This window comes from Lissotriton vulgaris, chromosome 3_2 (assembly GCF_964263255.1).
Source record: "Lissotriton vulgaris chromosome 3_2, aLisVul1.2, whole genome shotgun sequence".
Lineage (NCBI taxonomy): Eukaryota > Metazoa > Chordata > Amphibia > Caudata > Salamandridae > Lissotriton > Lissotriton vulgaris.
In genome coordinates this window covers 67,485,029-67,513,021 of record NC_141690.1, presented here as the reverse complement: position 1 = coordinate 67,513,021, position 27,993 = coordinate 67,485,029, and the positions used below count along the sequence as shown (strand labels likewise).

Genomic DNA, 27,993 nt, shown 5'->3' with positions numbered 1-27,993 from the left:
GGTCACTTAGCTTTTCATAATTGCTTTGTTGTAGTATTGTATTTTCTCTTTCAGGATTGTGCTAATGTTTTTGATAGTTTGCTGATCACCAACATTGCATAGTGTTGATAGCCAGTAGTTCGTGTTTTACTACTGTATTATATTGTCTTACATTTATCTTTGTGTTTTGTGTGCTTAGTACTGTTTTGAATTAACATTACCAAAAAACCACTACAATTTGCTACTCTACTTTTTATGACCAGGGGCTTACTTTGTGACCCGACCTCTGTACTAATAGGTTGTTTTTTTATATAAGGAATCTGAATGGGTTGCAGTCAGACCTACCTAATTATTATTCATTAGGTAGGTAACAAATTGAGACTCCCTCTGATTGGTCGCAGTCACAGGAATGGTGGCCTTCAAGGGTCAGTTGAGAACATATTCAATCACAAAAGAGGGGCAAGGGTCAAATTAGTTTAAACTCTACCACCCCAGACCCCCAAAAACCTCAATTATACACACATGAGGCGTGAATAGAGTGAGTAACATAAAAATACACATACATGTATACACAACAAATAGAGAAGGCCCCAATAGGGCAAATCACTCTATTTGAAAAAACTGCCCTCACTCACATACCAAGGTATGTGACATGCTTCATCATTGGGCCTGCTTACAATACGCCCTGGTGTACCCCACACAGGGCGGAGCATAAGCGAGGGGGAAAAAATACTAAATTTCGCTTAACACGACATGTAGTCGAGACAAATAGACATAGACAACACTGAACACATAATTTGGTGAGAATCGTGCAAACACCAAGTGATCTCAACCGAGGAGTGCGACAAAAAAGTGCAGTATGAGGAGTGATTAAAACTGATTAAAGGTGTCAACCAAAATACAACCTTTATTAAACTTTACTTGACACCCCTACCAGCGTTAAAAAATAGATGAAAAAGGATGGGAATAAGCCTCTGAGAAGTAATTAGGAACCTCAAGGCATCCCTCCTACCACTGCCAGAGTCAGTTGAGAACATGCCTGTGATTGCGTTTAAATGAAGAAAACATGTTTTTTAGGAACCCGATAACCTTATAGGAAACGGGGCTGCCATTAAAAAAAACTTTTTTTTAAAAAAAGTTTGTGAGAGTTGGCAGTCGCCCTTGCAACACTGCCTACTCACACGGAAGCATTTAGTCCAATTTCCAAAGGGTATGGGGTCCACAAAGGACTTTTCCATTTTGCAAATCAGTTACCACTGTTAGTAACTTTTCAATGCTTTGTGACTATTATTACAATCAGAACCCATTGATATATATGAATGTAAAGTGCCGTTTGGAACGGACTCTCCAACATGCACCTTCCACATTGCGAATCGTAATCCATTGGATTAAATATATTTTTATTGCATTTTTGTAACATAACATCAAAAAGGGAAAAATTTGTATAGCCTACATTCTAGTTTAACCCCACCTAAGGATCTCCGCAGTCCATTATCACCATACTGACTAGTCTCACATTTGCAAATTGCTTCTGATGTGAAGTCGAGCCGTTTTAGCTCCCAGTGTTTTTTTTCTTGTATAGTAATCAAATGTTTGTGTGCATATAGACTTACAGCAGACCCCACTGCTTCCTGAATTCACCTTCCCCCCTAAGATGTTTTTGAAATGTTTTCATTGTATGAATCCACTAGATCCTCCCCATCCACGTCGCCTCTCCGGGTACCCCCGAATACTCCACATTGACAGAATGTTTTGTTTCGCTGCTTGGAGTGGATCAGAGATAATTTGGCTTTCCTGCCATCTAAGCGGTAAATATCTTCTGGCAGTGACCTCAGCAGAACCAGTTCCAGGCAATTTGGCAGCTGGAACCCTGTTATGTTTTCAGTCGTTTTAAGAACCAGATGCCAGAAAGGCCAGAGGGGTGAGAGATCCCACCCCTCCACCACCTTTCCAGCAGTCTGTGCCTTGTGGGTGTCCCGTAGCACCTTAATTGAGTAGGCGTGTAGCAGTAACAGTATATTAATTTCATAAGTGCTTCTCTACCTCTGGCATGGCAGGCAACTATACCCTCTCTGATGAATATATATGTTATTGGCCATCATGTAGCCTGATGGCAAACTCACTCCTAGGCATCTTGGAAAGAAAGCCTTTCACCAGAGTCAAGCTTATTGAGGAGCTGGTACAGCCTGGATACCATAAGCCTCTCACTGTCATGAGTCAGAAGACATTTTTCAAATGAGGTGAGGTCCATAGTGGCCTCCCCGTTGGAAAACATTCGGTCCTTTGTAACTCCAACTCATCTAAGCTGCTAAAAGGGTATTATTTGACCCCTTTCAAACATGTCTTCCAGGGGTATGCAACCCCCTTCCTCCTATCCGAGGGAAACCCTGCCTATCTTTGCCAGGAGAGAATTCTTCTTTAACCCAAAGGGGCGTAAGGTAGGAGGGGGGACTTGGTTGGGCCTCTCCACAAGCCTCTTTTATCCCAGACCCTTGACGAAGATGCTTTGATCTGGGAGACATACAAATGAGCATTCCTATGAGTTTTGGCCATCCAGTGGACCTTTAATCTACTTCTGAGCGACTTTTAGGAGTAACTTTACCACCTCCTAAAATTTGTTTAATGCCTAGTTCAAAACTTTTAGCAAATGTAAACCCGCAAATTTAGCGAATCACAAGGATTGTGACCACTAGAAGGTTTCGTACATCTAGCCGCTGGTTCTGTCTTGTTTTTCCTTGGGGAGTCTGCCAAGCAATTACAGTTTATAAATGTACTATTTATATAATTAATCCCAGTTTGAAATCTAAAACTTAGACATTCAGGTTGCTTTTTACGCAAAAATGTGTGTAATGGACATTCATAAATATGTACCTGTGCTCCTTTAGTTCATCCATCTGTTAAAAGAAAGAGATAACAGAGTTACACATTATTGTGCTTGACTTGACCAGATAATGAACCACATTCACAAGAATTAAAGGGTATCTTTGTGTTTCAGGCATCTCTCGTCGAGTGACTGTGAGAAGAGGGAAATCTGTTTCTCATTAAGCAATACTTAACGTGTTTCTCCTTTGAAACCCCCAGTATTTGCTTTATGAGGCTCTTGGCTGTCCCAGCCATTGCCGCCCCACTACGGCTGTAAGAGCCGTGGTAGGAGGTGTTGGGGATCAATTCCTGCGCTTACCGCCCCATGCGGCCGCAGGTATGAGTGGGGGAGACCGCCGTCCCCAAAACTTGCACCGCCCGGGGCGGATAGCACCCTCTTCCCCACAAGCCCCCCCCCTTGCTTATGCCACGGTCTACCAGAATATACCTTCCTTCAGAAGAAAATATTGCCGCCACAGATTGGGTCTGGTATTAAACCCAATTCTTTTAAGTAAAGTATTGGTTAATATACTACCCCTTCATTGGCATTTTATTTTGTACGTTTATATGTACCAATAAATATTTCTGAATCCCTGTCTTTGGGCAAATGTGGTTAGTTAGCATGGTAGATAACCTCCTCCATGGTGAAACTAGTTCAGTTATAGAGACATAGTGTCGAGATTGGTTTCCTGTTGCTAACTTAAGCACTTTTGTTTCTTGTATTGGTCATGCAGATATACTTTGCAGTTACGCTCAATGTTTCTTACCTGTTTTGTTGTAGCTGTCCAATTTTGTTGTAGTTCTGTGTCTGCAATTTTAATTAATTTGCAAATTTGTTCTAAGTGTTGGTTCCCCTCTTTGATAGCCCTGTTACATTTCCCCACAGCAATTCTTGAGTTTTCTTCTATTATTTCGATGGTCTCTTGTTCATCTTTGTCCAATCTCCGTCTCATTGCATCATACTGTTCAGATGCTTCTTGTTTAAGGTGGTTAGATGTGTCCTGCAAGAGGTGAGACACAACAGAGTGCAAGTACTGTGCTACCTATTACAGCCACATCAGTGAAGCTATTCTGTGAAATGCCATCATATTTTTAGGGCAGGCATGATTTATTGTGAAACAATTATGTTTTTTATAATTTCGCAAGTGTAATACCAAAATGGAAACATTAATTCAAGGGCTACAACAACAAGTTTGTGGAAATTAGGCAATATTTTTAAAGGGATTGACATTTCTTCATATGTTAATATTACGCATATACTCCAAAAGTCTACAACTGCCATTGTATTTGAGGAGTAATCCTGGAACTCTGCAACTTAAAAAAACACACACAAATTAGCTTCTTATGGAGTTATCATAAAGCTAGAAGGGCAACTAAATGGCTAATCCTTCCGAGATCGAGGGGGGGGGGGACTTCCGTCTCTCCGGCTTTACCTTCAGGCAGCATTGTTACAGCACATGGGGACACTGATGGCCGGAAGTAAGGTGGTAGTCTCTGAACCAGCTAAACCTACAATATATGAGCTTTTATTAGGGGAGGAAGCGCCAAATTGCTTAGTCAGAATCATCAAACCGAGTTATTACAAGAAAACAAAATTTAAAATAATACAATCGGTATTCTCAATATGGAAAAAAATGAGGCGACAGTTAGGACTGTCGAATTTAAATACATATACCCCCTTGCTTTCTTATGGGCTATTGCCGCCGATTTTTCAGGACCAAACAGGTAGAGGGTGGGGTGCCCTCGGAGTTAAGGTTTTGGGAGATTTTTTTAGTAATGGCCAAATTCATTCTTTTTCTGAACTGCAAGACATTTTTTTAAGTTTCTACAAACTAGAAGTTTCCTGACTAAAACAATGACACAGGGGAGGGGCAACTACGTTAAGATTCCGCTGGTGGACATGTTAGCATCTAAATCCAGACTTGGGAAAATCTATCAAACCTTACTCTCCACTCTTCCTGACGACTTAGCCATTTAGTCTCAGATGGGAGAGTAAGTTGGTACAGGGTAGTACGGATTTTGAAGGCTCTATCGAGTTAGCTAATCAGTTTTTAATAACTGGCAGTCTGAGAGCACAATATTACATGTCTATCTTTGACCTATATTACACCCTTGGGAAAATTGCTAAATGGTCTGGGCCACGGAGTAAGACATGTGGTAGGTGTGGGCTCTTAGAAGCTGATACAATCCACATGTTCTTTAGCTGTCCTAAGTTGGCTAAATACCTACGAGATATTGAGTTTTTCCTGACCCAGATCCTTGGCAAGTCACTATCAATAAACGCTGGTTTAGTGATCCTGGGGATTGATCAGACTCAAAATCTGATTGGATGGACTAGGTCGGATATAGGTCTAATTTTTATGGCAATGGCTATTTTAAGAGCTAATATTACATCTCAATGGATCAGTCCCGACCCTCCTACGTTTATTAATTGGAGAGCAAGATTATTGGCCATATATAGTATGGACTTAGCAGTGTATAGACTTAAAGGTCATAGGAAACAGGAACTGGGTAAGAAGCTATGGGCAGCAGTAACCAAATGAATTGAAGAATAAGCTGTTTCTTTCTTTTTTAAATTCTAAATGTCTGTATTTTGACTTTGTTTAGTTAACCTGTGACATATGTGTCGTCTTTTTAGTCCTATTGTCCGTTGACTAGAGGCGCTTGTCAAGATAATTCAACAGTATTTATTGTATAATTTGTCATAACTATTGTCATCATGTATGAAAACACTCAATAAATTAAAAAAATAAACAAATTTGCTCCAAATGGAGGAGTGATACTACAGAGTAAGTTTCCGACTTTTTGATCCTGAGTTTTGGGCCGTCGAGTAGACTTTGCAGTTAGCCTTATAGAGAGGAGGCTGCAAGTGAGCAGTATTGCAATTATGAAGTATTTCTCTTTAATAAATGCATCATGCCCTCGCATGATGCATTTATTAAAGAGAAAACATGTGTTCATCTAATAATACAGTGTTAAGTGTATTAATATGTTCCTTACATGGTTTATTAAGACTTATGTTGGAGATAAACACAGGTTACCTTGTTCCCAAAAAATACATCCTCAAGCTACATATGGTAGTCTGACACCTACAATTTAGAGATAGTTGTTCCATTTTGGTAATCAACAAATTCCCAGAGGGAATATGCATGAAAAGCTATAAAAATCAGGCTTTTCCAGGTATACTCCTAATTGTCCACGCATACTACAATACCGCACACAACTCTGACCCACTCTATAACACTCCACTTTACGACGTTCCACTCCAGGCCACTTTCCTTAAGCCACTAACTTTTAGCCATGCTGAATAGCAGCCGCCCTTGTGTACAACATGGCTAAAAAATATTAGCAAAGCCTCTCTTGCAGAGGATTCTGTTGGCTTTGCCATTGCTTGTTATTTTAGGTACTGGCTACACGCAGCTGTAATAGACCTACTGTTTCCAAAACATACCATACAATTAAAGTGGGATTGGAGTCAACAGCTTGATCATGATTGTATGGCCTGGTATCTGTCTGGGTGCTCTGCTCTTGATTTGGTGACTTTCCTTCCTATTCTGGTGCTTGTCCCATTCAGGAGGATTGAGGTGTCTCAGTATTTGGAATAGATGAGTTGCATCCTTCCACTGATAACTTTACCATCTAGCAACCTGTGTGTTTCCTTGCTTTCGCCATGTTTGTTACAATATTGTCCTTTCTCCATGCATGCATCCTTTTTTGCTACCATCCTCCATTCCTTGATACCCCCATCGCTCTCTCCTGACTCCCAGTTGTAACTTTTTTTTTAAACGTTATGTATTTTTGCTTTACGAAGAGTGTGGCAGCTGCAAAGTGCTACTGGGCTACTCAATTCCATCTTTTACCTTCCCTTTTAAGTTTTTAAGTGCTATTATAAAATAGCCATGTCTTTTGAGCTGCACTGCTATTTGTATTTTTCTTGACAGAAAACTGAATAAACAAATTTACAAAAACATATATATATGGCCAGGTCATAACGCACACATATGAATGCATCGTGATACATGCAGCGCGGTGCATCATTATGCAAGTGTGCCCATCAGTGGCCAAGTGGGAATGGGCCATGCGTGCATATGCGTCATGATGCATCCATTCGCACGCTAATGGCAGTGGAAAAAGCATTTGTGATCCAGTAGCTCAGCCATTTAGAGCAGAGGCATATTACCTTTGCCAATGTTTGTTATGAGATAAGCAATGTGAAACGATACTGATGCCGAAAAACTATGGTTCTTCAACTGTCATTAGCCTCCCTGCCCATCTATGGAATCCAGCCTTAATGTGCACTGTGCCAGGTGCAAAGCACTTCTCCTAACATGGAGTGACAAAGTGGAGGGGGTGGCATTCAAAAGTAGCCTGATCAGCAAAATCCTTCTGTAATGTATCCTTTTTAAGAAACTGCCAAGTATTACGTTTTCTCACATGAATGACTCGGCTCCTCCTCCTTAATATCTGCAGCTGCATCTCCGTCTCCCTCTTCTGTGTATGGAGCGCGTCCAGCCTTTTATGTGACGAGTGCTGTTAATGAGAATATAGCATGTTACCCAATTGCCATGTTTGCTGCATTATCCAAGTACAAACACCAATCTCTGCATATTGTAATGCTCAACATAGATGGAGTTAATTAACGAACAATATGGCGTTTAGTGCTCAGCCAGTCTCTTCCTCAACGCCGCTTTTAGATCTCATAGCGTTTGGGGGCTTAGTAGCTGAGCTGAGCACAGATCACATGCCTGGTCTCAAAGCTGGTTTGCTGTTGCAAAGCCTGTGCAGTGCAGAATAGCTGCTGTTGGTAAATTAGCTTTGTGTCATATACATATAGAAGTATAGATTGGTAACTGTGAGTAGGAGGGGTTTCCACCAACTGTTCCTAGTGATAGTAAACAATAAAAGTTGTCTATGATGTCACCTAGAGCCCACTGTGAAACAAATCAATGTATTAACAGTTACCCATCTACAGTTGTATATTATGTATTGACACCACTCCGACATCCCTTGTGTAAACCAGCAGCACAGGAGTAGGAGAGTTGTGCGGGAGCCATGCATAACCTGGTATGTTTGCATTCAAATAGCATTTCATTAAGTTAAAGGAAATTCAAGCCAAGAATAAAACATTAGGGTACACGGGTCCTGACATTCAACATATGACTACGCTTTGATTTAGTTAAACTGCACCCTTATGGAGAATACACGTTTTTTAATATTATCAACCGTTAGCAATCTTGTTGGCGGAAGAAGTAATCCCACTTTAAAGGCTGCTGCACATAAGGGCCCCCAGATCTTGTCATATATACCAGTCTTGGTAAGGACTATGGGCCAGATGTAGGTAAATGTCATTTACCGATTTTTAAATATAGAATTTTACCGATTTGGTATTCAGAAATCGGTAAATGACATGTAGGTAAAAAATCAGTATTTTTTACCGAATCGGTAAGATTCGGTATTTACCGATTCGGTAAATACCGAATCGGGATTTGCTATTGAATCCTATGGGCCTTGAAGCCCATAGGATTCAATAGCAAATACCGATTCGATATTTACCAAATCTGTAAAAATACTGAATTGCTAAGGGGGACAGGGTGTCACTTTGACACCCTGTTGCACCCCTGTAACTGGCTTTTGCGCCATGTGGCACACAGACATGCCCTTAGAGGCACAGATGTGCATGTACACATGAATTCGTAATTTACCATGCAATTGTATTGCATGGTAAATACCGAATTCTTAATGCCCTGTAGCACTGTTAGACATGCTACCTACATCTCAAATTACATATTCGGTATTTTTACCGAATGGTAAATTTACAGAATCAGTAAAATTTACAGAATCGGTAAATTTACCGATTCTGTAATTTTACCGATTCGGTAAAAATACAGATTCGGTAAAATTACCGAATATGTCCATTTTTGGTGCCCCTACATCTCCATAGCCCTTTACCGGTCGGAAACGGCCGAAAATCGGTATTTTCGGCCGTTTGCGATCGATAAAGGGCTACCTACATCGGGCCCTATGTCAATAAGCTTCCTCATGGAATAAATATTCCAGGCTTTAGACCTCCACTGTGATATTGTTGGGGGGTTGCTGCACTTCCACTTATATGTTATAATTGAATGAATCCCCTATAGCAATTGTATAATAAGTCTCCACCGGTGAAATAACAAAATACATGTTGTCTTAGTCATGTTCCCATGCAGAACGAGCACCAGGTAATACAGATCTTGACTTCCCATAGGTCTTCCAGTAGGTCTACTGCATCTAGTACATGACCACGTATCAGTAGGATGGTGGTTATTGACATGACTTTGGTGGCTTATACAAGCGTGACACCACCTTCATCGTTGTCTTTTGTGCTAGTAAGACCTCAGTTTCATCAAAATTCCAATCCCTTCATCCAGGAGTTCACTCCTGTGTAGCCAAATGTAGACATTTATTAAGGCAGAGAATGTCTCTTTGCTGCAAGTGTAAAGTTTTGTTACATATTTCCCAGTTGTTATAGTACCCCATCAAAAAACTTTCCAAAGTGTAGGGCTACCCATTCGCCAATTTACTAAAGTCTCACCCCACCGTATTTTTATTTTGTTTTTTGGTATTTGTAAAGCACGACATTCATCCCAAGGGACATCACGGCGCTAGGACCGAAAGCCGTACAGAGGGAAGAAAGCAGGTTATTCTAAGTTAATGGGCCATGGGGTCAGTATCTAGGGAACAAGAATGTTTTTAGCATCTTCCTAAAAAGCAGATAGTCGTCTGTCAGGCCAAGGTCAGGGCGTTCCAAAGGACGACAGCTGAATTGGGGAAGGATCTTAGTACCTCTCATCAGTGTAATTGGCAGCTGAAAAGCTATGCTTCCAGTGTGACAGCATTTGTCCAGTATGGTTCAGCTGTTTTGGATGATTCCATTAGGTTCTGGGGGTTCTGTGATGCTCTGTGAAATTCCAGAGTAGGTCAACTAAGGGGATAAAGGAATGCTCCTGCTCTAAGGATAGCACTAGGTTCCCTTCGGGCCTTATAACCCATTCATAGTTTCAGTTGGTATGCCAAAATGTATGTATTCCAATTGGGGAACTCCAGGCCTATAGATGACCGATTTAATGATTGGATCAGTTGATCATTATGCTGCATTGACTCAAGAATCCCAACAGGTGGTAGCGCAGGAAAAACACCCAGAGTCTTAATTGTTCTCTTTTTTAGAAGTTAAAGCAGGGCTGGATTCATGCAGTCTGGGAAAGGCCCCCGGACCGGTTGGTGTCCCAATTGACTTTTTTCATGAAAACCCAGACTTGTGGATACCACTCCTGACGAACGTCTTGAATAGTATAGCCCTGGTAGGCCCTCCTCCCTCATGGTCATCAGGGGTCATTGTACCCATTCACAAAAAAGGTGATAGGGCCAACCCAAAGAACTATAGACCAATCTCCTTGCTGGATACAACATCAAAGCTTATGGGCCACCTTCTCCTATCTAGATTAGAGGGATGGGAAAAGGAGAATAACATCTTAATCCAGGCCCAATATGGATTCCAGCAGGGAAGGGGCACTGTGGATCAATGCTTCAATTTAGCATTGACCATAGAAAAGTATACCAGAATAAAGGATGGAAAATTCTACATGGCATTCATGACCTGAGCAGTGCGTTTGATTGCGTAGTCCATGATAAGCTTTGGAACATAATGGAGATGATGGCGGTAGAACTAGTCATATTAAATTTTATCAGGTCGTATGCAAATGCGACTGCATCAGTGCGCTACACCAAAAATGGAGACTGCACCCGTTCTTTTAAAATCTTTAAAGGAGTAAGGCAGGGATGTGTATTGGCCCCATTTCTCTTCTCCATATACACAAATGGAGTTGAGGAAGCAGTCACCTTTGTCACGCAGGATGCCCCTCTTTTTGAAAACCATTTCCTACCAATACTGGCTTATGCGGACCATGCAGTGCTTATTGCCAGAACAGGCCTCCAGCTACAAAGGCTGATAATCGCGTGTGTCAGATTTATGGACTCACTCTGCTTGAAAGTGAATCAAACAAAGTCGTTCATAATGACAGCTGAGACAACAAAAAGAGAAAAAAATCCCGCAATTTTATGCAGAAGCGGAAAAAATAGCGGTAGTGGATTCTTTCCCATATTTGGGTATTCTTTTCGATAAAGATCTGACATGGGCAAAACTGATGGAAGGGAGAAAGATGGTGGTGGAGAGGGGTATAAATGCTGTAAAATCCTTTGTTAGAAAACTGAGTGCTAAACCCCTATTACCAATAAAAAAAATGTATACCAGGCAAGAGTAAAGCCAGCAGCGACCTATGGAGCTGACGTTTAGGGTGTGGTGGCATCAACACCACTACAAACGATTGAAAATAAATGTTTTAAATCCATAGTGGGCCTCCCTTTGTCTATTGCAAATAGGATCATCCACACAGAATTAGGTTTGCCCTGTATTTCAGATTACATACAACTAGCCCCACTCCTCCTCTGGCACTCAATATGGAGAAGAGATTCAGTGCCACTTATTCAATAATAAGAAGTTGTTTAACTATGGATAAGTGGAAAAGGTTTAGGTGGCTTAGTTATGTAGAGACAGTGCTAAGGAAGATTGGCTTCTATGAATTATTTACAGATCCATTGACCTGTAAGAAGGTCTCTAAGCAGAAGGTTGCCAACATATTCCTCTTAATTTCTGAGTACAACCGCAGAGAACTACAAAAAGAGAAATACACCGTCCGTATATACAGCCTTAATCCACCATTAATAGAAGGGGGATTCTAGTATCTAGCAAATGTAAACATATTACTCAGGTTCCGCACTAACTTGATCCCTCTTATGCTAGGGTATCTGGAAAAAATATATAATCATTCCGAGCTTAGTGCATGCCCTTGCGTCGTCCCATACATCTAGTTTTATTCTGCAGGCTATATAAGAATGAAAGAAATGAATACTTACAACCAATTTTAAGGAAAGGAAATTTTAAGCAGTGTCAGGTGGCACTTTTTAAAGTTATTACCTGACCCTTTGGTCTGCTACTCAGTAGCGTCATTCTTATGGGCCTGTGTGAGGAAAAGGATTGCGTGTATATGAAATGGTTTCTGTTGTTTTTAAAGATTTTAATGCATTTATGTTTGTATTCTAGAACTATGTTGAAGTATCCGTATTTTTTTACAAACAATAATCTGTACAATTTTATGATGAAGTATTTATTTTACTTTTGTGATCATTTTGCCTTGATCGAATAAATAAAGAATTTGATTTGACTCAAGCATATCTTGGTCGTGTATGAGTGACATAAAGCAGCAGCGGTAAGAAATTCATTTTACACAATCTTGCATGCCACGCTAAGGTATTCCCAACCTTCACCATCAATATAGACACTTGTATGGTGTTGCTATTAGTTTAGGAGCATTACACTTGTTAGTGGAGAAGCGTGGCTCAATTGCTAGAGCGGCAGACCCTGATGCAGAGGTCTGGCCCGGGACCAGGGTTCAATTCCCGCCTCGGCAGCTCTTGGACTCATTCTACCCGGACCTGATAATTCTCGCCTCGGTGCCTAGTCGAATCATGGGTCCCACTCTGTGACTCTGGGCAATAGCTTGCTTAATCTCCACAACGGCGCCAGCAGCGCTTGGATGCCTGGCTTCACCTTGGGGGTGCCCTGGAGTGGACATTTCACAGGAAAGCCAGGAAGGGTTCCACAACGGTATGAATAAAGCGCTTCGAGACCTCAGGGTAGAAGTGCGCTATATAAATACAAACACATTTACATTTACATTTTAAATCTTTGAGATTCGCTATAACATGTATCCCCAACCTTCGTATTGTGTTCCTAGACAATCTAATGCATTAGAGGTTACCCAGGCCTGGTTTCCGATTGCCCTTTTGATATGACCATCCATTTTGATTTTTGATAATTGATTTAAAAACTTCTTGCCTCTCAAAAGTATTGAAACTCTTGATTCTTGCCACCAGGGATTGAATTGTATCTATAATAAAGCACAGGACATCATCTGCCACCAGGGCCAGTTTATAATTCAAGCTTGCTGTCTGCATTTAGCTTCTGCACCAGTGGCTCCATGGAGAGTGCAAAGACAGCCCTGCTTAGTACCTCTCATTAGTGTAATTGGCAGTTGTAGTTGTGAAACACCTTTTGAGGTGGACCTACCAAAAGGGGCTGAAAGGCATTGTGAAAAGGAACTGTACAGGCAAGTGGCCTCAGAGTCTTGTTGTCCGGCATCTGCCATATGGCTTAGCGTATCTCCTCTGACATGGGTTCCTGTGGGGAGAATAATATTGCAGGGTCGAAGTCAGGGAATTTTATATCTTGAATATAGTTTTCCTGCTTTAGTTGATTACATTCCTGAGCCTGGTTCAGGTCAGTATCATTTTTTCTGAATATTTTCCTTTCTCTGCCGAGTTTGTATATATGTTGTCTTTTTGGACCCTAATTTTGTGGATGACGTTTTCCGCACAAACACCTCTAATCCTCTAAGCAAAAGCCTTTGCATCTGTTCCCCCCTGTCATAATATAGCTGTCTTGCATCTTTAACTAGCAGGGCTTCTGTTTCTCCTCTGTTTGTGTCAACTTCCTGTATGGTTTCCTTGACACTGTGTTTAATTTCCGGTTATAACATTTGTTTGTCTCTGTCCTCTTTTTTGTGGGCCGCTATCCTGACAAACGTTGATATATGAGCTATCAATCCATCCAAACCCCTCCTCCGAACTCGACCGCCCCCCACCGGCAGCCTCCCAAATCATGCTGTAGGCCACACCCTCAGGAACTTCTTTCCAAAGTAAAGATTTAGCGGTTCTCTTATGTTATGTTTACAAAACGCCCCCCTCATCTATTTAAATTGACGTGAGTATGGTGGCTACTGGGTTTACTCACCGCATACTTGGGTTTCAGTTGTATTGAATGTCTGACATAATATCGACAGACAGAATATCTACATACAAAAATATCGAAATCAAAAATATCGGAGTTATATCTTCATAAAGGTAAGTACATAAATATCGGAATAATAATATCGTAGTACAAAAATATCGAAATTAAAAATATCGTTTTTTTAATGTATTAATAATAATGTAAAAATAATTTAAAAATACATATATTTTACAAATATTAAATAAAAACATTAAAACATATTTAAACAATTAATAACTAATACATATACATTTAAAATAAAATACAAAGTGTACATATAAATTAATATATATACTTACTCCACATATTGCAACAGTAGTAAAAGCGTTGGATAGCGTAGGGGTTTAAATTACTATTCCCACTCCAGTGGGTGCAACAGTAGGGAAAGCGTTGAATAGCGTAGGGATAAAAATTACTATCCCCACTCCAGAGGGTGCAACAGTAGGGAAAGCGTTGGATAGCATAGGGGTAAAAATTACTATTCCCACTCCAGAGGGTGCAACAGTAGGGAAAAGGTTGGATAGCGTAGGGGTAGAAATTACTATTCCCACTCCAGAGGTTGCAACAGTAGGGAAAGCGTTGGATAGCGTAGGGGTAAACATTACTATTCCCATTCCAGAGTGTGCAACAGTAGGGAAAGCGTTGGATAGCGTAGGGGTAAAAATTACTATACCCACTCCAGAGGGTGCAACAGTAGGAAAAGCGTTGGATAGGGTAGGGCTAAAAATTACTATTCCCACTCCAGAGGGTGCAACAGTAGGGAAAATGTTGGAGAGAGTAGGGGTAAAAATTACTATTTCCTCTCCAGAGGGTGCAACAGTAGGGAAAGCGTTGGATAGCGTAGTGGTTTAAATTACTATTCCCACTCCAGAGGGTGCAACAGTAGGGAAAGCGTTGGATAGCGTAGGGGTAAAAATTACTATTCCCACTCCAGAGGGGGCAACAGTAGGGATAGCGTTGGATAGCGTAGGGATTAAAATTACTATTCCCACTCCAGAGGGTGCAACAGTAGGGAAAGCGTTGGATAGCATAGGGGTAAAAATTACTATTCCCACTCCAGAGGGTGCAACAGTAGGGAAAGCGTTGGATGGCGTAGGGGTAAAAATTACTATTCCTACTCCAGAGGGTGCAACAGTAGGGAAAATGTTGGATAGCGTTGGGGTAAAAATTACTATTTCCACTCCAGAGGGTGCAACAGTAGGGAAAGCGTTGGATAGCGTAGGGGTAAAAATTACTATTACCACTCCAGAGGGTGCAACAGTAGGGAAAGCGTTGGATAGCGTAGGGGTTTCAATTATTATTTCCACTCCAGAGGGTGCAACAGTAGGGAAAGCGTTGGATAGCGTAGGGGTAAAAATTACTATTCCCACTCCAGAGGGTGCAACAGTAGGGAAAGCGTTGGGTAGCATAGGGGTATAAATTACTATTCCCACTCCAGAGGGGTCCAGAGGGTGCAACAGTAGGGAAATCGTTGGATAGCGTAGGGGTAAACATTACTATTCCCACTCCAGAGGGTGCAACAGTAGGGAAAGCATTGGATAGCATGGGGGTAAAAAATACTTAACACACTACTCCCCCTTTAACACACAACACAGTACACATAAAAAACACAATTAATATAAATATCAATTAATCTATTAATAACTATTAAATGTATTAAATTGATGCAAATTAAATTCAACTAATTAAGACATATTAATTACCAATTAATTAACAATAAATACCAATAAATAAATACAATCTCTTTAATTCATTACATTTTATTATATGACACCCTATTACCCTATAAACACACAACCCACTACACATAAATAAATCATATCATTTAATCACTTAATAATTATGAATTACCAATTAATTATTATTTAACAATAACAAAATGTTAAATATATTAGCACATCAACTCTAATTAATTCAATTAAATAATTAATATTATATAATTACTAATTATTTATGAATTAACAATAATAAAAAAAAAAAAACATATATTAGCACATTAACTCTAATGATTGTAATTAACTAATTAATATTAATTAATTACCAATTAATTATTAATTACCAATAACAAATAATTCTATTTATTTGCACAATAACTCTAATTAATGTAATTAACTATTTAATATTAATTAATTACCAATTAATTATTAATTAACAAACACAAAATTAAATATATTAGCACATTAACTCAATTTAATTAACTAATTAATATTAATTACCAATTAATTATCATTTAAAAATATTTTTAAAAATATATTAATTAATTAATTATTATTAAATTACTTCCCACCCTATTCCCCTATAAACCCACAACCCGCTCTGATACTAAAACGCAAAATGTAAACAAAATTACTATTTTTCAAACATACATTTAATAACATATTTAACAAACATATAAACAACATAATAAAATACATACCACTAAACATAATTTCGATATTAGTAAATTTCGATATTAGTAACATACATACCAAAAAAACGATATTTTGCACATCGATATTCTATACCATCGAAATTAAAACATCGATATTATTGTATATCGATATTTAAATTTCGATATTTTGTCTCCCTACCAGTTGTATTATGTGTGAGAACTTGTGTCTTTGGAAGAAGTACACGCAGCCTTGTCCTGAGCAGGAGCTAGTCAATGCTGGTAGGTGGCTCCCCAAAGGAAAGCTCTTCTCACCACGCTATCCGCAAAGAGCGGCCAAAGTCAGAGGGACAGAAGATGCTTCCTGCTTAGGGCAGGCTTCTACAGCGGATATTACGTTGCTGGTGCGGTCATGCAATGCAAGCTATGGCAGACCCGTGCCAGAAAAGAGGAAAGATGTCCCTGATTGACAGGGAAAAGACTCCCTGCCTCTCAGGGTAATTTATTTTTGTTTTGCATAAGGAAATCATGACATTGACATCCCACCCAGAATGCATTTTCCTGAAAATGCTCCACTGATTATATTGGAACAGCTTTGTTACAAGTGGTGCCTGCTAAGGTGGTAGGGATCTTTAATTTTGGCTGTCAGTCTCCTGACGAGCTTACAGTGGTGGAATCCTCTACTGCTCCAGCGAGCTTGCGGACTGCCCACCAGTGTCTAAAGGAGCCCATTATTAGTTTTTGCCTCAATGTCGTTATCAAGAGATGCATTGAGGAGGTTCTAGTTGGGTGATGTTCTCAAAACAGCCCCTTGCATGGTGTCGGGATAAACTTGGTTGTGCACCAGAAAGCAAAAGGTTATTTAAAAAAACAAAATTTAAAAAAACAGTTGCCCCTTCAAGTCTTTCCAGCAAGGGAGAAAACAATCCCCCAAAGTATCTCCCTTTTAGAGCTTTTCCTACTGGTAGGAAGTATGAGAGCCCAGACTCCTCAACCCCCCGACAGCCGCCTCCCCATGGCTGTCCAAGCAAACTTAATATTGCTTCTGTCCCACTGCACAGACCTTCCTACTTGCCACCTCACCCCAGACACTCCCAGTTGCTCCCTTCCCTCTTGTGCTCCTTCCCTTATCCCTTGAGTACTCCCACTTCTTCCCTTCCCCTCATCCCTTCTTCCCCAGGCTCTCCCCTCTTGCCTCGTTCCCCACGAACTCCTGCTTTCCCATTGCCACGCAAGGTGCTCCAAATCAACCATGCTCTCCTCCCAGGAGCCAATCAGGAGTACAGTAGCCGCCTGCATGAGGGAGCTTGAAGCAGCAGCAGAAGTTAGGGTGGGAGGTCAATGCAGAAGCGGGGTTTAAAAAATAGTTTTAATGCTGGGTGTTTGTGTGTGTGTATGCGTGTACACATGCTTATGCACATACATGAGGTGTGCTGTGCCATTTGCCCACCCATATTTAAATGCTGACCCTCATATAGTGGTTCTTCTTGGCAACTTGTGGGCATACATGGGATGATGCCGATTTCCACACTGATATAATGCTGGCTTTTGCACTCGGTGAAGATTCTTACCAACTTAAGTGCACCCATGGTTTGATGCACATTTCCTCTCCCTGGGGTAATGCTGACTCCCATAAAATGGTGGCAATATTAAGCAGCCTGTGGACATCCATGGGATGATGCCCATACCTAGTAAAAGGTTGATCCTAGCACAGGGGTGGCAATGCTTGGCAATTTGTGGCATCCAGTGGCATGATGGAAAATGATCGGGCTCCCCTGCAGAGAGTGATGAGGGAGGGGTACCTGTGTCTCCCACATCTAAGAAGTATTCATTGGCTTTGGGCTAAATGGGGCCCACTTAAAGGGTTGGAGGCCCCCCTGCACCATTCCGCTGGTGGTTTCCATGACCTGTATGCTGAACCCTAGTAAAATGATAGCGCTCACATAATGGTGGTAATTCCGAGCATATTGTGCATATCTATTGCACAGCGGTGTCTGCCAAGGGCATAATGTTGATTCTGGAATATGGTAGTAATTCTTAACATGTAGACTTCTGTCATACAAAGGTGCCCAATCCTGGCAAAATTGTGGTAATTCCTGGCATATGGTGGGCATTCCTGATATGGTGATGGCTTTGGCAATGTGGTTATAACTTTTGCCATATTTTGAGGATTTACTGCACAAATCATGTAACTCTTTACGTATAGTGGTCATCCATGGCACTCATTGCTTCTTTAATTCTCCCCTCTGCATTATTGTGCTGATTTAGGGCATACGGTGGATAGGCTGGGCATGATGGTGCCCATCATTGCATAGTACTGACCTTATTTTATTGGTAGTAATAAAGACCGTATTGTGGTTATGATGGTGCCATGGCATGAAGGTAAATAATTGTGAATTCATTAAAGCTCAATCAGGCCTAGTAGAGGCAAACCAGTGTAAGTGGTGCATGTAATATGTACATTACTGTGCATGCTTAGTCATCCCTCCAAACCTAAGACAGAAACATCTTTATCAAAACCTGGGTTTTAGAGAGATGGTTGGGCCAGCAGAAATATACTGCCTTTGTAAATATTTGTTTTTTTCACGGTGAGAATAATATGCTTTTTAATTTGTAGTATTATGTAACTCATAAAATCCCATTTACCTGACCATCCAAGATGCTTCTTCTAGAATATTTTACGTAGAACTTCCCCAACTTTTACAAATGTGGAGAAAAGTACTCTTGCTGCACTTGCATATCCTTAAATTAGTACACTTTATTTAATTAGCATACGATTGGTCGCCTTTATTATGTACCTCTTTTTTCCCTTCTAAGATGTCTGATTTTTCCTGCGACTGTGTAGGTATCGCCACCGGTTCGTGTCCTGAGTGGTGTGCTCTGGGGTAGTGCTTCAATACTTGACTTTGAGGGGTTTCTCGTCTACAGCTAGCTGCTCGGTCCCCCTCTCCTTCGATTGCCTCACAAGTGCCACACTCATCATCAGTTCTGCCATTTTGACTTTCAATATCTTCTATGGAAGTTGCCCATTTCTCCAGGCCATTTTCTGAATTGTTGAGCTGGGTATTTTCTGCCATCCCTGCTTCCTGTTTTTGACACGTTCTGTGATGAAAGAAAAGGATTTCTGTAATGTCAGTGGAACAAACTTAGTGAATACAGTGGAAACGTAAGGGAAAAAAATTTGAGTATTAAACTTTGCTGCTAAAACACCATAGGCGGACAGTAAATCAAGACACAATTGAAGAACAAGTTTTACTTTGAAATAAAGCTCATATATATGCATAAATATATCCTTAATTAATTACGTAGAAATAAAGCTTCAATATTGTAAAATGTACTGTCCCTACAAAACGCACCCCATAATATAGCCTTCATGCCTACCCCATCCCCTGGAATGTATCTGCCGAGGGGCATTTATTGATTTGAATTCAGCTAGTTTGATCGCCATTGCTCTGAATGAGGCTTTAACTTGGTTTGCTTCTGAAAAGCTGTTTCAGTCTTTTGAATGTGACCCATTTGATATTGAAATATCTGGGAAAGAAGTGGACAGGTTTGTTGTGTGTTAAGGCTCTCAGGCTTGAATGTGAGCCTTTAAAAACAATCTCTTCCAGCTGAGGTACTTCTTATTTAGCACTGGCATCTCTGGCCTGGTTTCAAGATGGACGCCACTGTTATCTGGACTTGCTTTAGGTAGAAAGGTTTGATGTGGCCGTTTTATGTAGTTAAGCAGCTTTCCTCTACTGACGGGTAAAGGGAATGGCTTGAATGTAGATAGCACTCACGTTATGAGAGCCCTGTCTTGGTCATGGTTGATGGTGGTCTTTCATCCGTCCACTAAGGAGCACAGACCTACTCCTATCTGTTCTTGCTGCAAGACTCCTAGTGATGTGCTTTACCACCTTCCTTCCAGGCACTGTATTTAAGAGCTGTGGGCGGTAAGGGAAGTAACCGGGCTATCTCTGAGTAATTGCTAACGCTGTCTGATATTTCAGCAGCAGTACTCCAGTATGAAACCACCAAGTTACTTCCCTGCTGAAAGCTCTATACAACAGGTAAGCAAGGCAGATGACAGACCACCTTACTGGTAAGTATTTAGGCATGCATGAGAGCTGCTCTTTTGTGGAAAAGAAACTAAATGGCGATAATCCTATAATCTCCCACAAAGGCTCGGTGGGTCTCCCAGCATTGACCATTGTCTCAGATCTTTTATTATCTTTTGCTTCACCACTCTGAAGGTACATCACTGCTCTCCTATTAATAGACTACCCTCATTGGAGTCAGTGTTGGTGGGGAGGGAGGGAGAGATGAATGGGTAAGTTCTCAACTATAAATCAGACTTTATTTCCGGATGTTGTTGACCTGAGACCTGAGACCCTCTTGTACTCAGCAATGAGAGCTGTCGTTCACACAGGCATGTTCTTGGATGTCGGATACACCGAGCCGGTTAACTCTGGAGAAGAACAATCGATTTTTGAGAACATAATCTTAATATAAAAAACATTATCATGAACCTCCGAGCTACTGTCTCGGAGGAAAAACAGATTGAGGCTTTGCCTGGTCACTGCCTGAGGAATCTCTGCAACAAGAACTCTGATTTCTGTGCAAATGTGGTTCACCTGCATGTAGGCTGAGTCCAACTATCTGAAACTCTTCTCTGAATAGGGAAATCTGATTCCTGGTGATTGTGTGGCACTTTGTAATGTTGTTACACGCTGGACAATGATTGGGCATTGGTTCCCCCCACCTGCCCACCTTTGTGAATAGAACTGTGAGCTGCCCCCCAGCGCAGTAAACCCCGCATGTGAAGAGCCTTTATTGTGAACTGTATCCAGAGTGTGTAGTCTGAGTGCTGTCCACTCCATTGTGACTGGGACTAAGCCATGGCGCTGCTGAAGCTCTGCTTCTCGGCCTGCTGCTTTCTGAGCATGGAAGCCCCCGTCACCTCAAGGAGTCCTGCACCAAAAGAAAGCCAAAGTAGCCAAAGCTCGCCAAAAGATAGAAGCAGGTTGCAGAGAAGTACATCTTTTCAGACTCCAGTGTTTGCAAGCATCTGCTGAGTCACAAGAGCGAGGGGCTGCCCGTGACTCAGCATGGGGTACACACCTCTCTTTACACCAACTTGTAATATTGCTGATGTCTATGTCTTTGTTGGTCCTTTGACCTTGGTGAGCATGGCTGGTCGGGATCCAGTTGGCTGTCCAGATAACGAACCTTTATGGTCTTCTCTGAGCCCCAAGTGCTCTTGGGCAGCTGCCACTGTGTGCCAGTTACACCTGAGGTCCCCAAAGCGCCACCATACCCTCACCTATTACCTTGAAGGTGCCTGTGATACTCTTCTTGCTGTTGTATTTACTGGTTATAACCTTAGTCCAATGTTTATAAACATTTAGGTTTGCAAACATTTTTAAAGTAACTTAAGATACATAATATTATTCAATTTTTACAGCGATACGTTTTGAGTAACAATTACTGTCTCTGTAGTGTATCGCAAATAAAAGCCATTTGTGACTTTAGCTACACTTTCAATAGTGAATGGCATTTCAAGCCTTGCAACTCCCCCTTGAGCACTGCACGCGCAGCTCCCGGGTGCGAGGCGCGTGCCCCTGTCGTGGCTTGTAGAAGGCCGCCCTTGAAAAGGCGCCTTTACATTCCTCATCAGGGCTGCGTTCCTTTCAGCTAGAAATCACAGGCTCCATCGCGGCCATTGCTCCTACGCTTATGTGCACATTTGACACAGCAGGTCGGTAACTTACCGGTCTCCGGACGCCTCTGTGCACACCGGGCCCTGGAACACCTGGGAGGAGAACGGCAGCAGAGTAATGTGTCAAAGCAGCCTGAAGAACAAGTCTGAGCAGACGCGGGCCGAGGCTGCCGTGCCTAGTCCATAGTCTCGTCATGTGGAGACACGTATTCCGAAGGAGTCATTCCTTTAAGCATTGAAAAGCCAATCACTTCACCTACTGTTATGCATACAGAGGCACGCGACACATGTGCACGCATGCGCACAGACATTCAGGCAGGCACCCATTATTACAAACATGTCTACATGCTTCAATGCACTCTCAGACTGACGGACATTCATTCTGGCGCCCTTGAGCCGGGCAGCCACCAATGCAGCCAGACTTTTGGTCAGGCATTACCCACCCGTGCCTCAAGGGGGCACAGGTTTGAAGGGCAGCAGGAGAACAGGGCCGATAGTCAGCTGGGGAGCACCATGTTACAGCGACGCACAGTGGCCTGCGGGCAAGGCTTTGCGCGGTTGAAAAGGATGGGGTGGTCATAAAAAAGGGAGCGGCTCAAAGAAGCCTAACTAGACATTCTTTGCAAAAGACATGGCCGATATTGCTTACTCTGTGCTTTAAAACATGTAACATCCTGTGCTTTAAAACATGTAACATCCTGTGCTTTATACAGCTTGCCCCCAGAACAGTGTTTGGGTGGCTTTAGAAATATCACTCAACAGCAAACATATGCCTAAAACAAGTCAGTCCTTTAGGCTTTGCCCGTGTTTCTCAAACATCTCAAAATAAGTGACTAACAATATGATTTTTTTTGTGAATTATTAGAATTGAAAATTATTAAATTCTGAAAACGTGAGACTGTGGAAGAGGTAAGCACTCTACTCCACTCCACTCCTACTGCTTTCTTCTGCAGTTCCTCTCTCTGTTACACACGTATGCCAGCATTTTTCTGAAATGCACCATTTACATAGCATACACGCTTTCTCTCCACCGTCTTTCCACTCTCTTCTTTCATCTCTTCACTTCACCATCCCCCTACACCCCCCCCCCCCTGCCGAAGCACTGCATGTTTTTCCTTTGGTACTGACAGTATTTCGACAGCTCAGTTCATCCTCAACACACTCTCCTACAATTACAATTTGCACATGTATGAACATATCTCTGTACACTCTTTAGAGAGGCCAAGAATTGGATGTGCTTGTAGTCTGCCCACCTTTTAACCACACATAGGCACTGCCTTCAGGCTTAGACCCATAACTTTCCGTCATGCCAGTCATAAACACCCACCCACAACCTGAAGTCACCCAGAGACCTGGAGGTGACTCATTTCCCAGTGTGCACTACAGAAAAGTCATATGTTACCCGAAAAAAGCAGGATAGAATAAAATCTGGAAAAGGCAAGTAGTTTTGGAGAATTCAAGATGAACCTGAGCACATTAACAGTAAATGCATTGCTAACCTAACACAGATTACCTTGAGAGTATTTACAGTAATTGTTAAGAAATCAATGAGTGTTTTTACCTGTTAAGTTAAGGAAAGGACCTGAATACAGGGCCCTGCAGGGAACATTTTCCTAGTCAGCTGTTAATGACTGCTGGGACTCAGACCAGCCCGCCTGGAGCTCTGCCAGTAGAAGTAGTTTTTCTCTGCAAAATGAATACATGCACATGCAAAATGGTAACATCCGCAAAATGCCACTGGCTAATTCATACTTTGATTAGGAATAAAGCAATGATAGGAGGGTACTGAGGCAAACACGATCATAGGTGAAAGGGGCTTACCCAATGCCCACTCAGTGTGTGAACACAGCAGGAGGTATTTTGCTTACACCCAGTCTGCGGTGGAAGGATGCCACTCTCAATTTGAACACTGTGAGATTGAAATACTCTTTGGCAGGACAAACAGAAGAATAGAGAGGAAGGCCATGGAAGTAAAAGCAAACGTGATAGTCAACAAAGTTAATAGTAATTTTTAATTGAAATAGGAGGGTGATGTAGTGGGGGGGGGGACAGGATGAAATTAAGATGGATGGGCAGTGGTGGAGAAACAATAAAAGCCATTTTGTTCACAAGGACGTGTCCTAGATGAATTTTTTCTAGTGTTTCTTTATTAGGTCACCTAATATAGCGTCTTTTTGTAAATGAAGGGGCTTAAGGCAAGGCCTCTTGTCCACTCTAACTAAATGTTTAATGTCTCACTTTATGTTAACAGTCGGGCTGCAGCGAACAGTATATAGGAGTATGTCAAACAGATCATTATTACACTGCGCCACTATCTGGACTTTACCCCTTAGCGACAGATGCAGGTAGGTCTATCTACCAGAGTTGTTGTTCGTCCTGGCAATAACAGAATATAGATTACCTGTCACCATGTCCTCGAGTCCTCGGTTAAGACATGGGACATTCCTCAGTTAATGGGGACACCCAGATATTTATGTTCATTTGGTAGCCATCTGAACCTTTGACTGTGGTGGCCAGATAGAAATGGTAATCCTGTTCCTAGATAGTCGCCACTTTAAACAAATGTCTGGCATCAAGAGCAGGGCTCCCTAATTGGTCCTATGCTATACTGTGCCTACCTGCAGCGCCAGACTTGTACAGTGCGGACTCCCTCTGATGGGCTTGTATCTGTGGCCTGCTCCACTTCTATTGCAACTAGCAGCATTAAGGGCAGCCCATCAATCAATCGCTCAATCAAGTAGTATTTATAGAGTGCCGCTTGTCAAGTGTGATGGTATCGAGGCGCTTGACGTTACGCGGTTCGGACACCCTGCTCCCATTGGGGATATTCTCCTCTGCAAATCACTTCTGTAATGTAAGAATCTGAAGAATACCAAATGCCATGACTGACTCCAATTTCTTACTGACATTGGCCGTGGCGCGGCTGATCCAAAATGAGTTGTAAACTTACAACAGGTAGGCCCTCTTCTCTATTAGATTTTTCTTCATTTGTTAAACTGGCACGGTTAAATCTACCTGTAACCTGAACTAAAATGCCAATACAAGCAAAGCCAACTGCATTGGGGGAACATCTCCCAAGAATCCTTGCTTAAGATTGTGGAAATATGACTAAAATGAGTTGTCCACATTAATAGATTACCAAGGGAAACATTTGATAAATTACATGTGGTGAAATGCATTAAGGCTTTGTGGGCAATAAAGAACATGTGGAAATAAAAATGTAAAGTTGAAAATTATATCAAAGTTAAGTTTGCTATGTTTTTTCAGGTATTCACAGTTTTACACCGAGGAAGAATTCTGCCACTACAATATGTTCAACCATCACTTTTTTGGTGGAGAGGTGAGGATGAACGTTCACTTATGGTTTAATTGTAAAATATTTTGGCCATGCATGTCTTGCTCGAAAATAATTGTACTCTGACTCATAAATTATAATGTAGGAGCTAGGGACAGAAAGAGCTTAACAAAACTATTGTGTTCTCTTTAGTTTTGAATATCAGAAACTGGAGCTTTTTTGTAATGTAAATAAGTAGCGTGTACTCTATTCTTTGTGTCTACATCCCACCGCTGAGATCGTTATGATCTTGGACTGGTCATAGGCAGGACAGGATAAGCCCTTGAGGAGGAGGTCGAAGGGGAACGTGACCACTGACTCCCTTGGTCAAGTTTGTAATTACTTTGCTGCGGTCTGTTGCGCTCTCTACCCAGGATATGTCTTCTCTCCTCTTTGAGTGGGACCAGTTTTTTTCACCCTCCTCTATCCATAGCCGTTTGCCCCCCTTGCCGCTCCTCCCAGAGCCTCCCTACTGCCCTGGTGCCACATGGGTAGGTAAGTGCTCCTTCACTACCTGACTGTGTGGGTCATCACTGGTTTTCCAGGTCCACTGTGACAGGTGACCTCCTGGCCTGGTCTTGAGACAGCAACCATTTCTTACTCTTGTTACAGGGGTGTTTATCTATCAAACTTGTCCACCATTATTAGGTATCATTGAGATCAGCCATGACCCACCACTCCCCATGTAGTCATAGCCAGGATAATGTTGTAATTGACTGGGGTTCAAACATTCTTGGTTCTCCTTACCCCGTCACCACTTTCCATAGACAGACACACAGACGCACGCACAGACTGATGATTTCCCCCGTATGTTGAGACTAATCATTTTAGCCTACGCTAGAATCTTCCTGTTGCCTCCATTACGTCTTCCGTATGTTCAAGTTCTAGGTCCCAACGATGGCCCAATGCTTAATTGGTGGCGGCATTGGGCACAACTATTCATTTTTGGGTACCAGGACTTCTGTTTCATCATAAGATGTTGACCCAGAGCAAGAGAAGAGGTATAAAATAGATAAACCGTGACAAAAGGGGAAAGTAGTGACGATAAAGAACATGCAGAGGTGCAATAATGAGGCGGGGTGTAGGCTGATGGAAGAAAGGGGCCTGGGGTGAATCAAGACCAGGCTGCGTGGTATTCGACAACGCCGCCATTCAGCACGGCCGACAGTGTGCCCCAAAGAGAAGACCTGGGCCTTGCACTTGTATTTGTGTATTAATGTTACAAATGTAGCACTGTAAATGGATAAACAAACAAAAAAGCATCTGGCTTTGTGAATCCAACAAGGCAGGGAAGAGCTTAGCATCATACTTAAAGTTCAAACTGCAGAAGAACACAATTGAAAACCTAATAGACCAAAAAGGTTCAGCTCACTCTGACTCTGACCCTGATAAAATTGCAGAAATGTTTGAAAACTTCTATAGTACTCTGTATAGTAAGAACCAGGATCTGGAAAGCACAAATATTCAGGACTATCTAAACCAATGCAGACTACTTGCCCTCTCAGAACAAGGAAAAACTGAAAATAACAGCCCAATTACTGCTTCAGAAATCGAATACACGATAAAGGCCCTCAAAGTTGGGAAGGCTCCGGGCCCTGATGGGTTTAATGCTAAAATTTACAAGCACTGAAGAGTGAAGGTGCCAGTACAGTTTATGGATAGGTGATTGACTGCTCCGACAAAGGGAGAACTGGGATCTTTAGTACAAACCAGACGAGCCCCCAGCAAAGGATTGATATGTTTTTAAAGACAATGACACCTTGATCTGGGGAAGCACGCCTTTCCCCAGCAGGGCTTTAAAAGCAACGTACACTCACCAGAGCTTTAAGTGGGCTGAAATACCTGGGGGGTCTCTCAAAGGGGCTTGGCCAATGTAATTAAGGGCGTGGCGTAAAACACATATGCTAAAAATCTGTGCTTAGAACAGTGTGCTGCTGGACTTGTATTTTGCTGTTTCTGTCATTTCATCCAGATATATGATACAACAAGTAACATCATACCAACAAGAAGTCCGGACTGTTGGCTTTGTCAATGGTTGTTAGGGGCATAAGATAAATAAGCAGCAACTATGGCTTGTATATAATATTGAAAAAGCTTCCACTGAAAGCCCTGGTGACACCACGACAATGTTGCTGCTCCGTCGTTTCAAAAAGAAAAGGGAAATCCAGAGAGAAAATTACTCTTGACTCTTGACCCTTGACCCCACCAGGTAGGTCGCTCCCCCTCCGCACAGCACCACCTGTGTCTCCGTGCCCCAGCTGCCGCTGCTGAGGAAGTTGGAGGCCCTCCTCCACCCGCAGGCTACCACCTGCGCCTCATCCCTGGTCACCTGCGCCTCATCCCTGGTGGCCAGTGGTAGGCCGTAGGTAGGTTTGTTCATCCTTTGCTTTATTACTTTTATTGTATTGCCTGAATTGTCATTGTTGTGTCTTTGTCTGCTGTTGTCTGTCTTCCCCCCCTGCCTGCACGTGGTCCGTGCCCCTTTTTCTTCCCTCTGTTCCCCTCTTTCTTCCCTCTGTTCCCCTCGCTGTCCCCGTGCTCTCTCTACCTGGTCTTTCCTTCTGTACCCCTCGCTGCCCCGTGTCTCTGTCCTGTTTTCCCTTCTGTTCCCCTCACTGCCCCCGTGACTCTGCCCGGTTTTCCCTTCTGTTCCCCTCACTACCCCCGTGCTTCTTTGCCCATTCTGCTTTCTGTTTTTAGCTGCCCTTGTATTTCTGTGTTCTGTATTTTTCCTCTGTGCCATTCGTTTTTCCGGTATTTCTGTGCCCTTTTGCCTTCTGTGCCACTAATTTTTCCCTCGTTTTTGTGTCCCTTTTGCCTTCTGTTCC

At 42.0% G+C, this 27,993-nt stretch overlaps 2 protein-coding genes across 2 annotated transcripts in view; one reads left to right on the top strand and one right to left on the bottom strand.

Annotated features, from left to right (window-relative positions):
- Positions 1–19,232, bottom strand: part of LOC147725341 (uncharacterized) — a 62,579-nt gene extending 43,347 nt beyond the window's left edge. The window contains exons 1-4 of the mRNA XM_086964510.1: positions 18,929–19,232; positions 7,276–7,371; positions 3,609–3,842; positions 2,851–2,873 (exon numbers count right to left, since the gene is read on the bottom strand). Of these exons, the coding sequence (XP_086820636.1) occupies positions 2,851–2,873; positions 3,609–3,842; positions 7,276–7,371; positions 18,929–19,207 (632 nt within the window). The 5' untranslated portion in view covers positions 19,208–19,232. The remainder of the gene's footprint in view (positions 1–2,850; positions 2,874–3,608; positions 3,843–7,275; positions 7,372–18,928) is intronic.
- ZCCHC4 (zinc finger CCHC-type containing 4) overlaps positions 1–27,993 on the top strand; it is a 399,939-nt gene that overhangs the window by 186,195 nt on the left and 185,751 nt on the right. Inside the window, exon 6 of the mRNA XM_086964013.1 lies at positions 25,099–25,171. Coding sequence (XP_086820139.1) covers positions 25,099–25,171 — 73 coding nt within the window. The remainder of the gene's footprint in view (positions 1–25,098; positions 25,172–27,993) is intronic.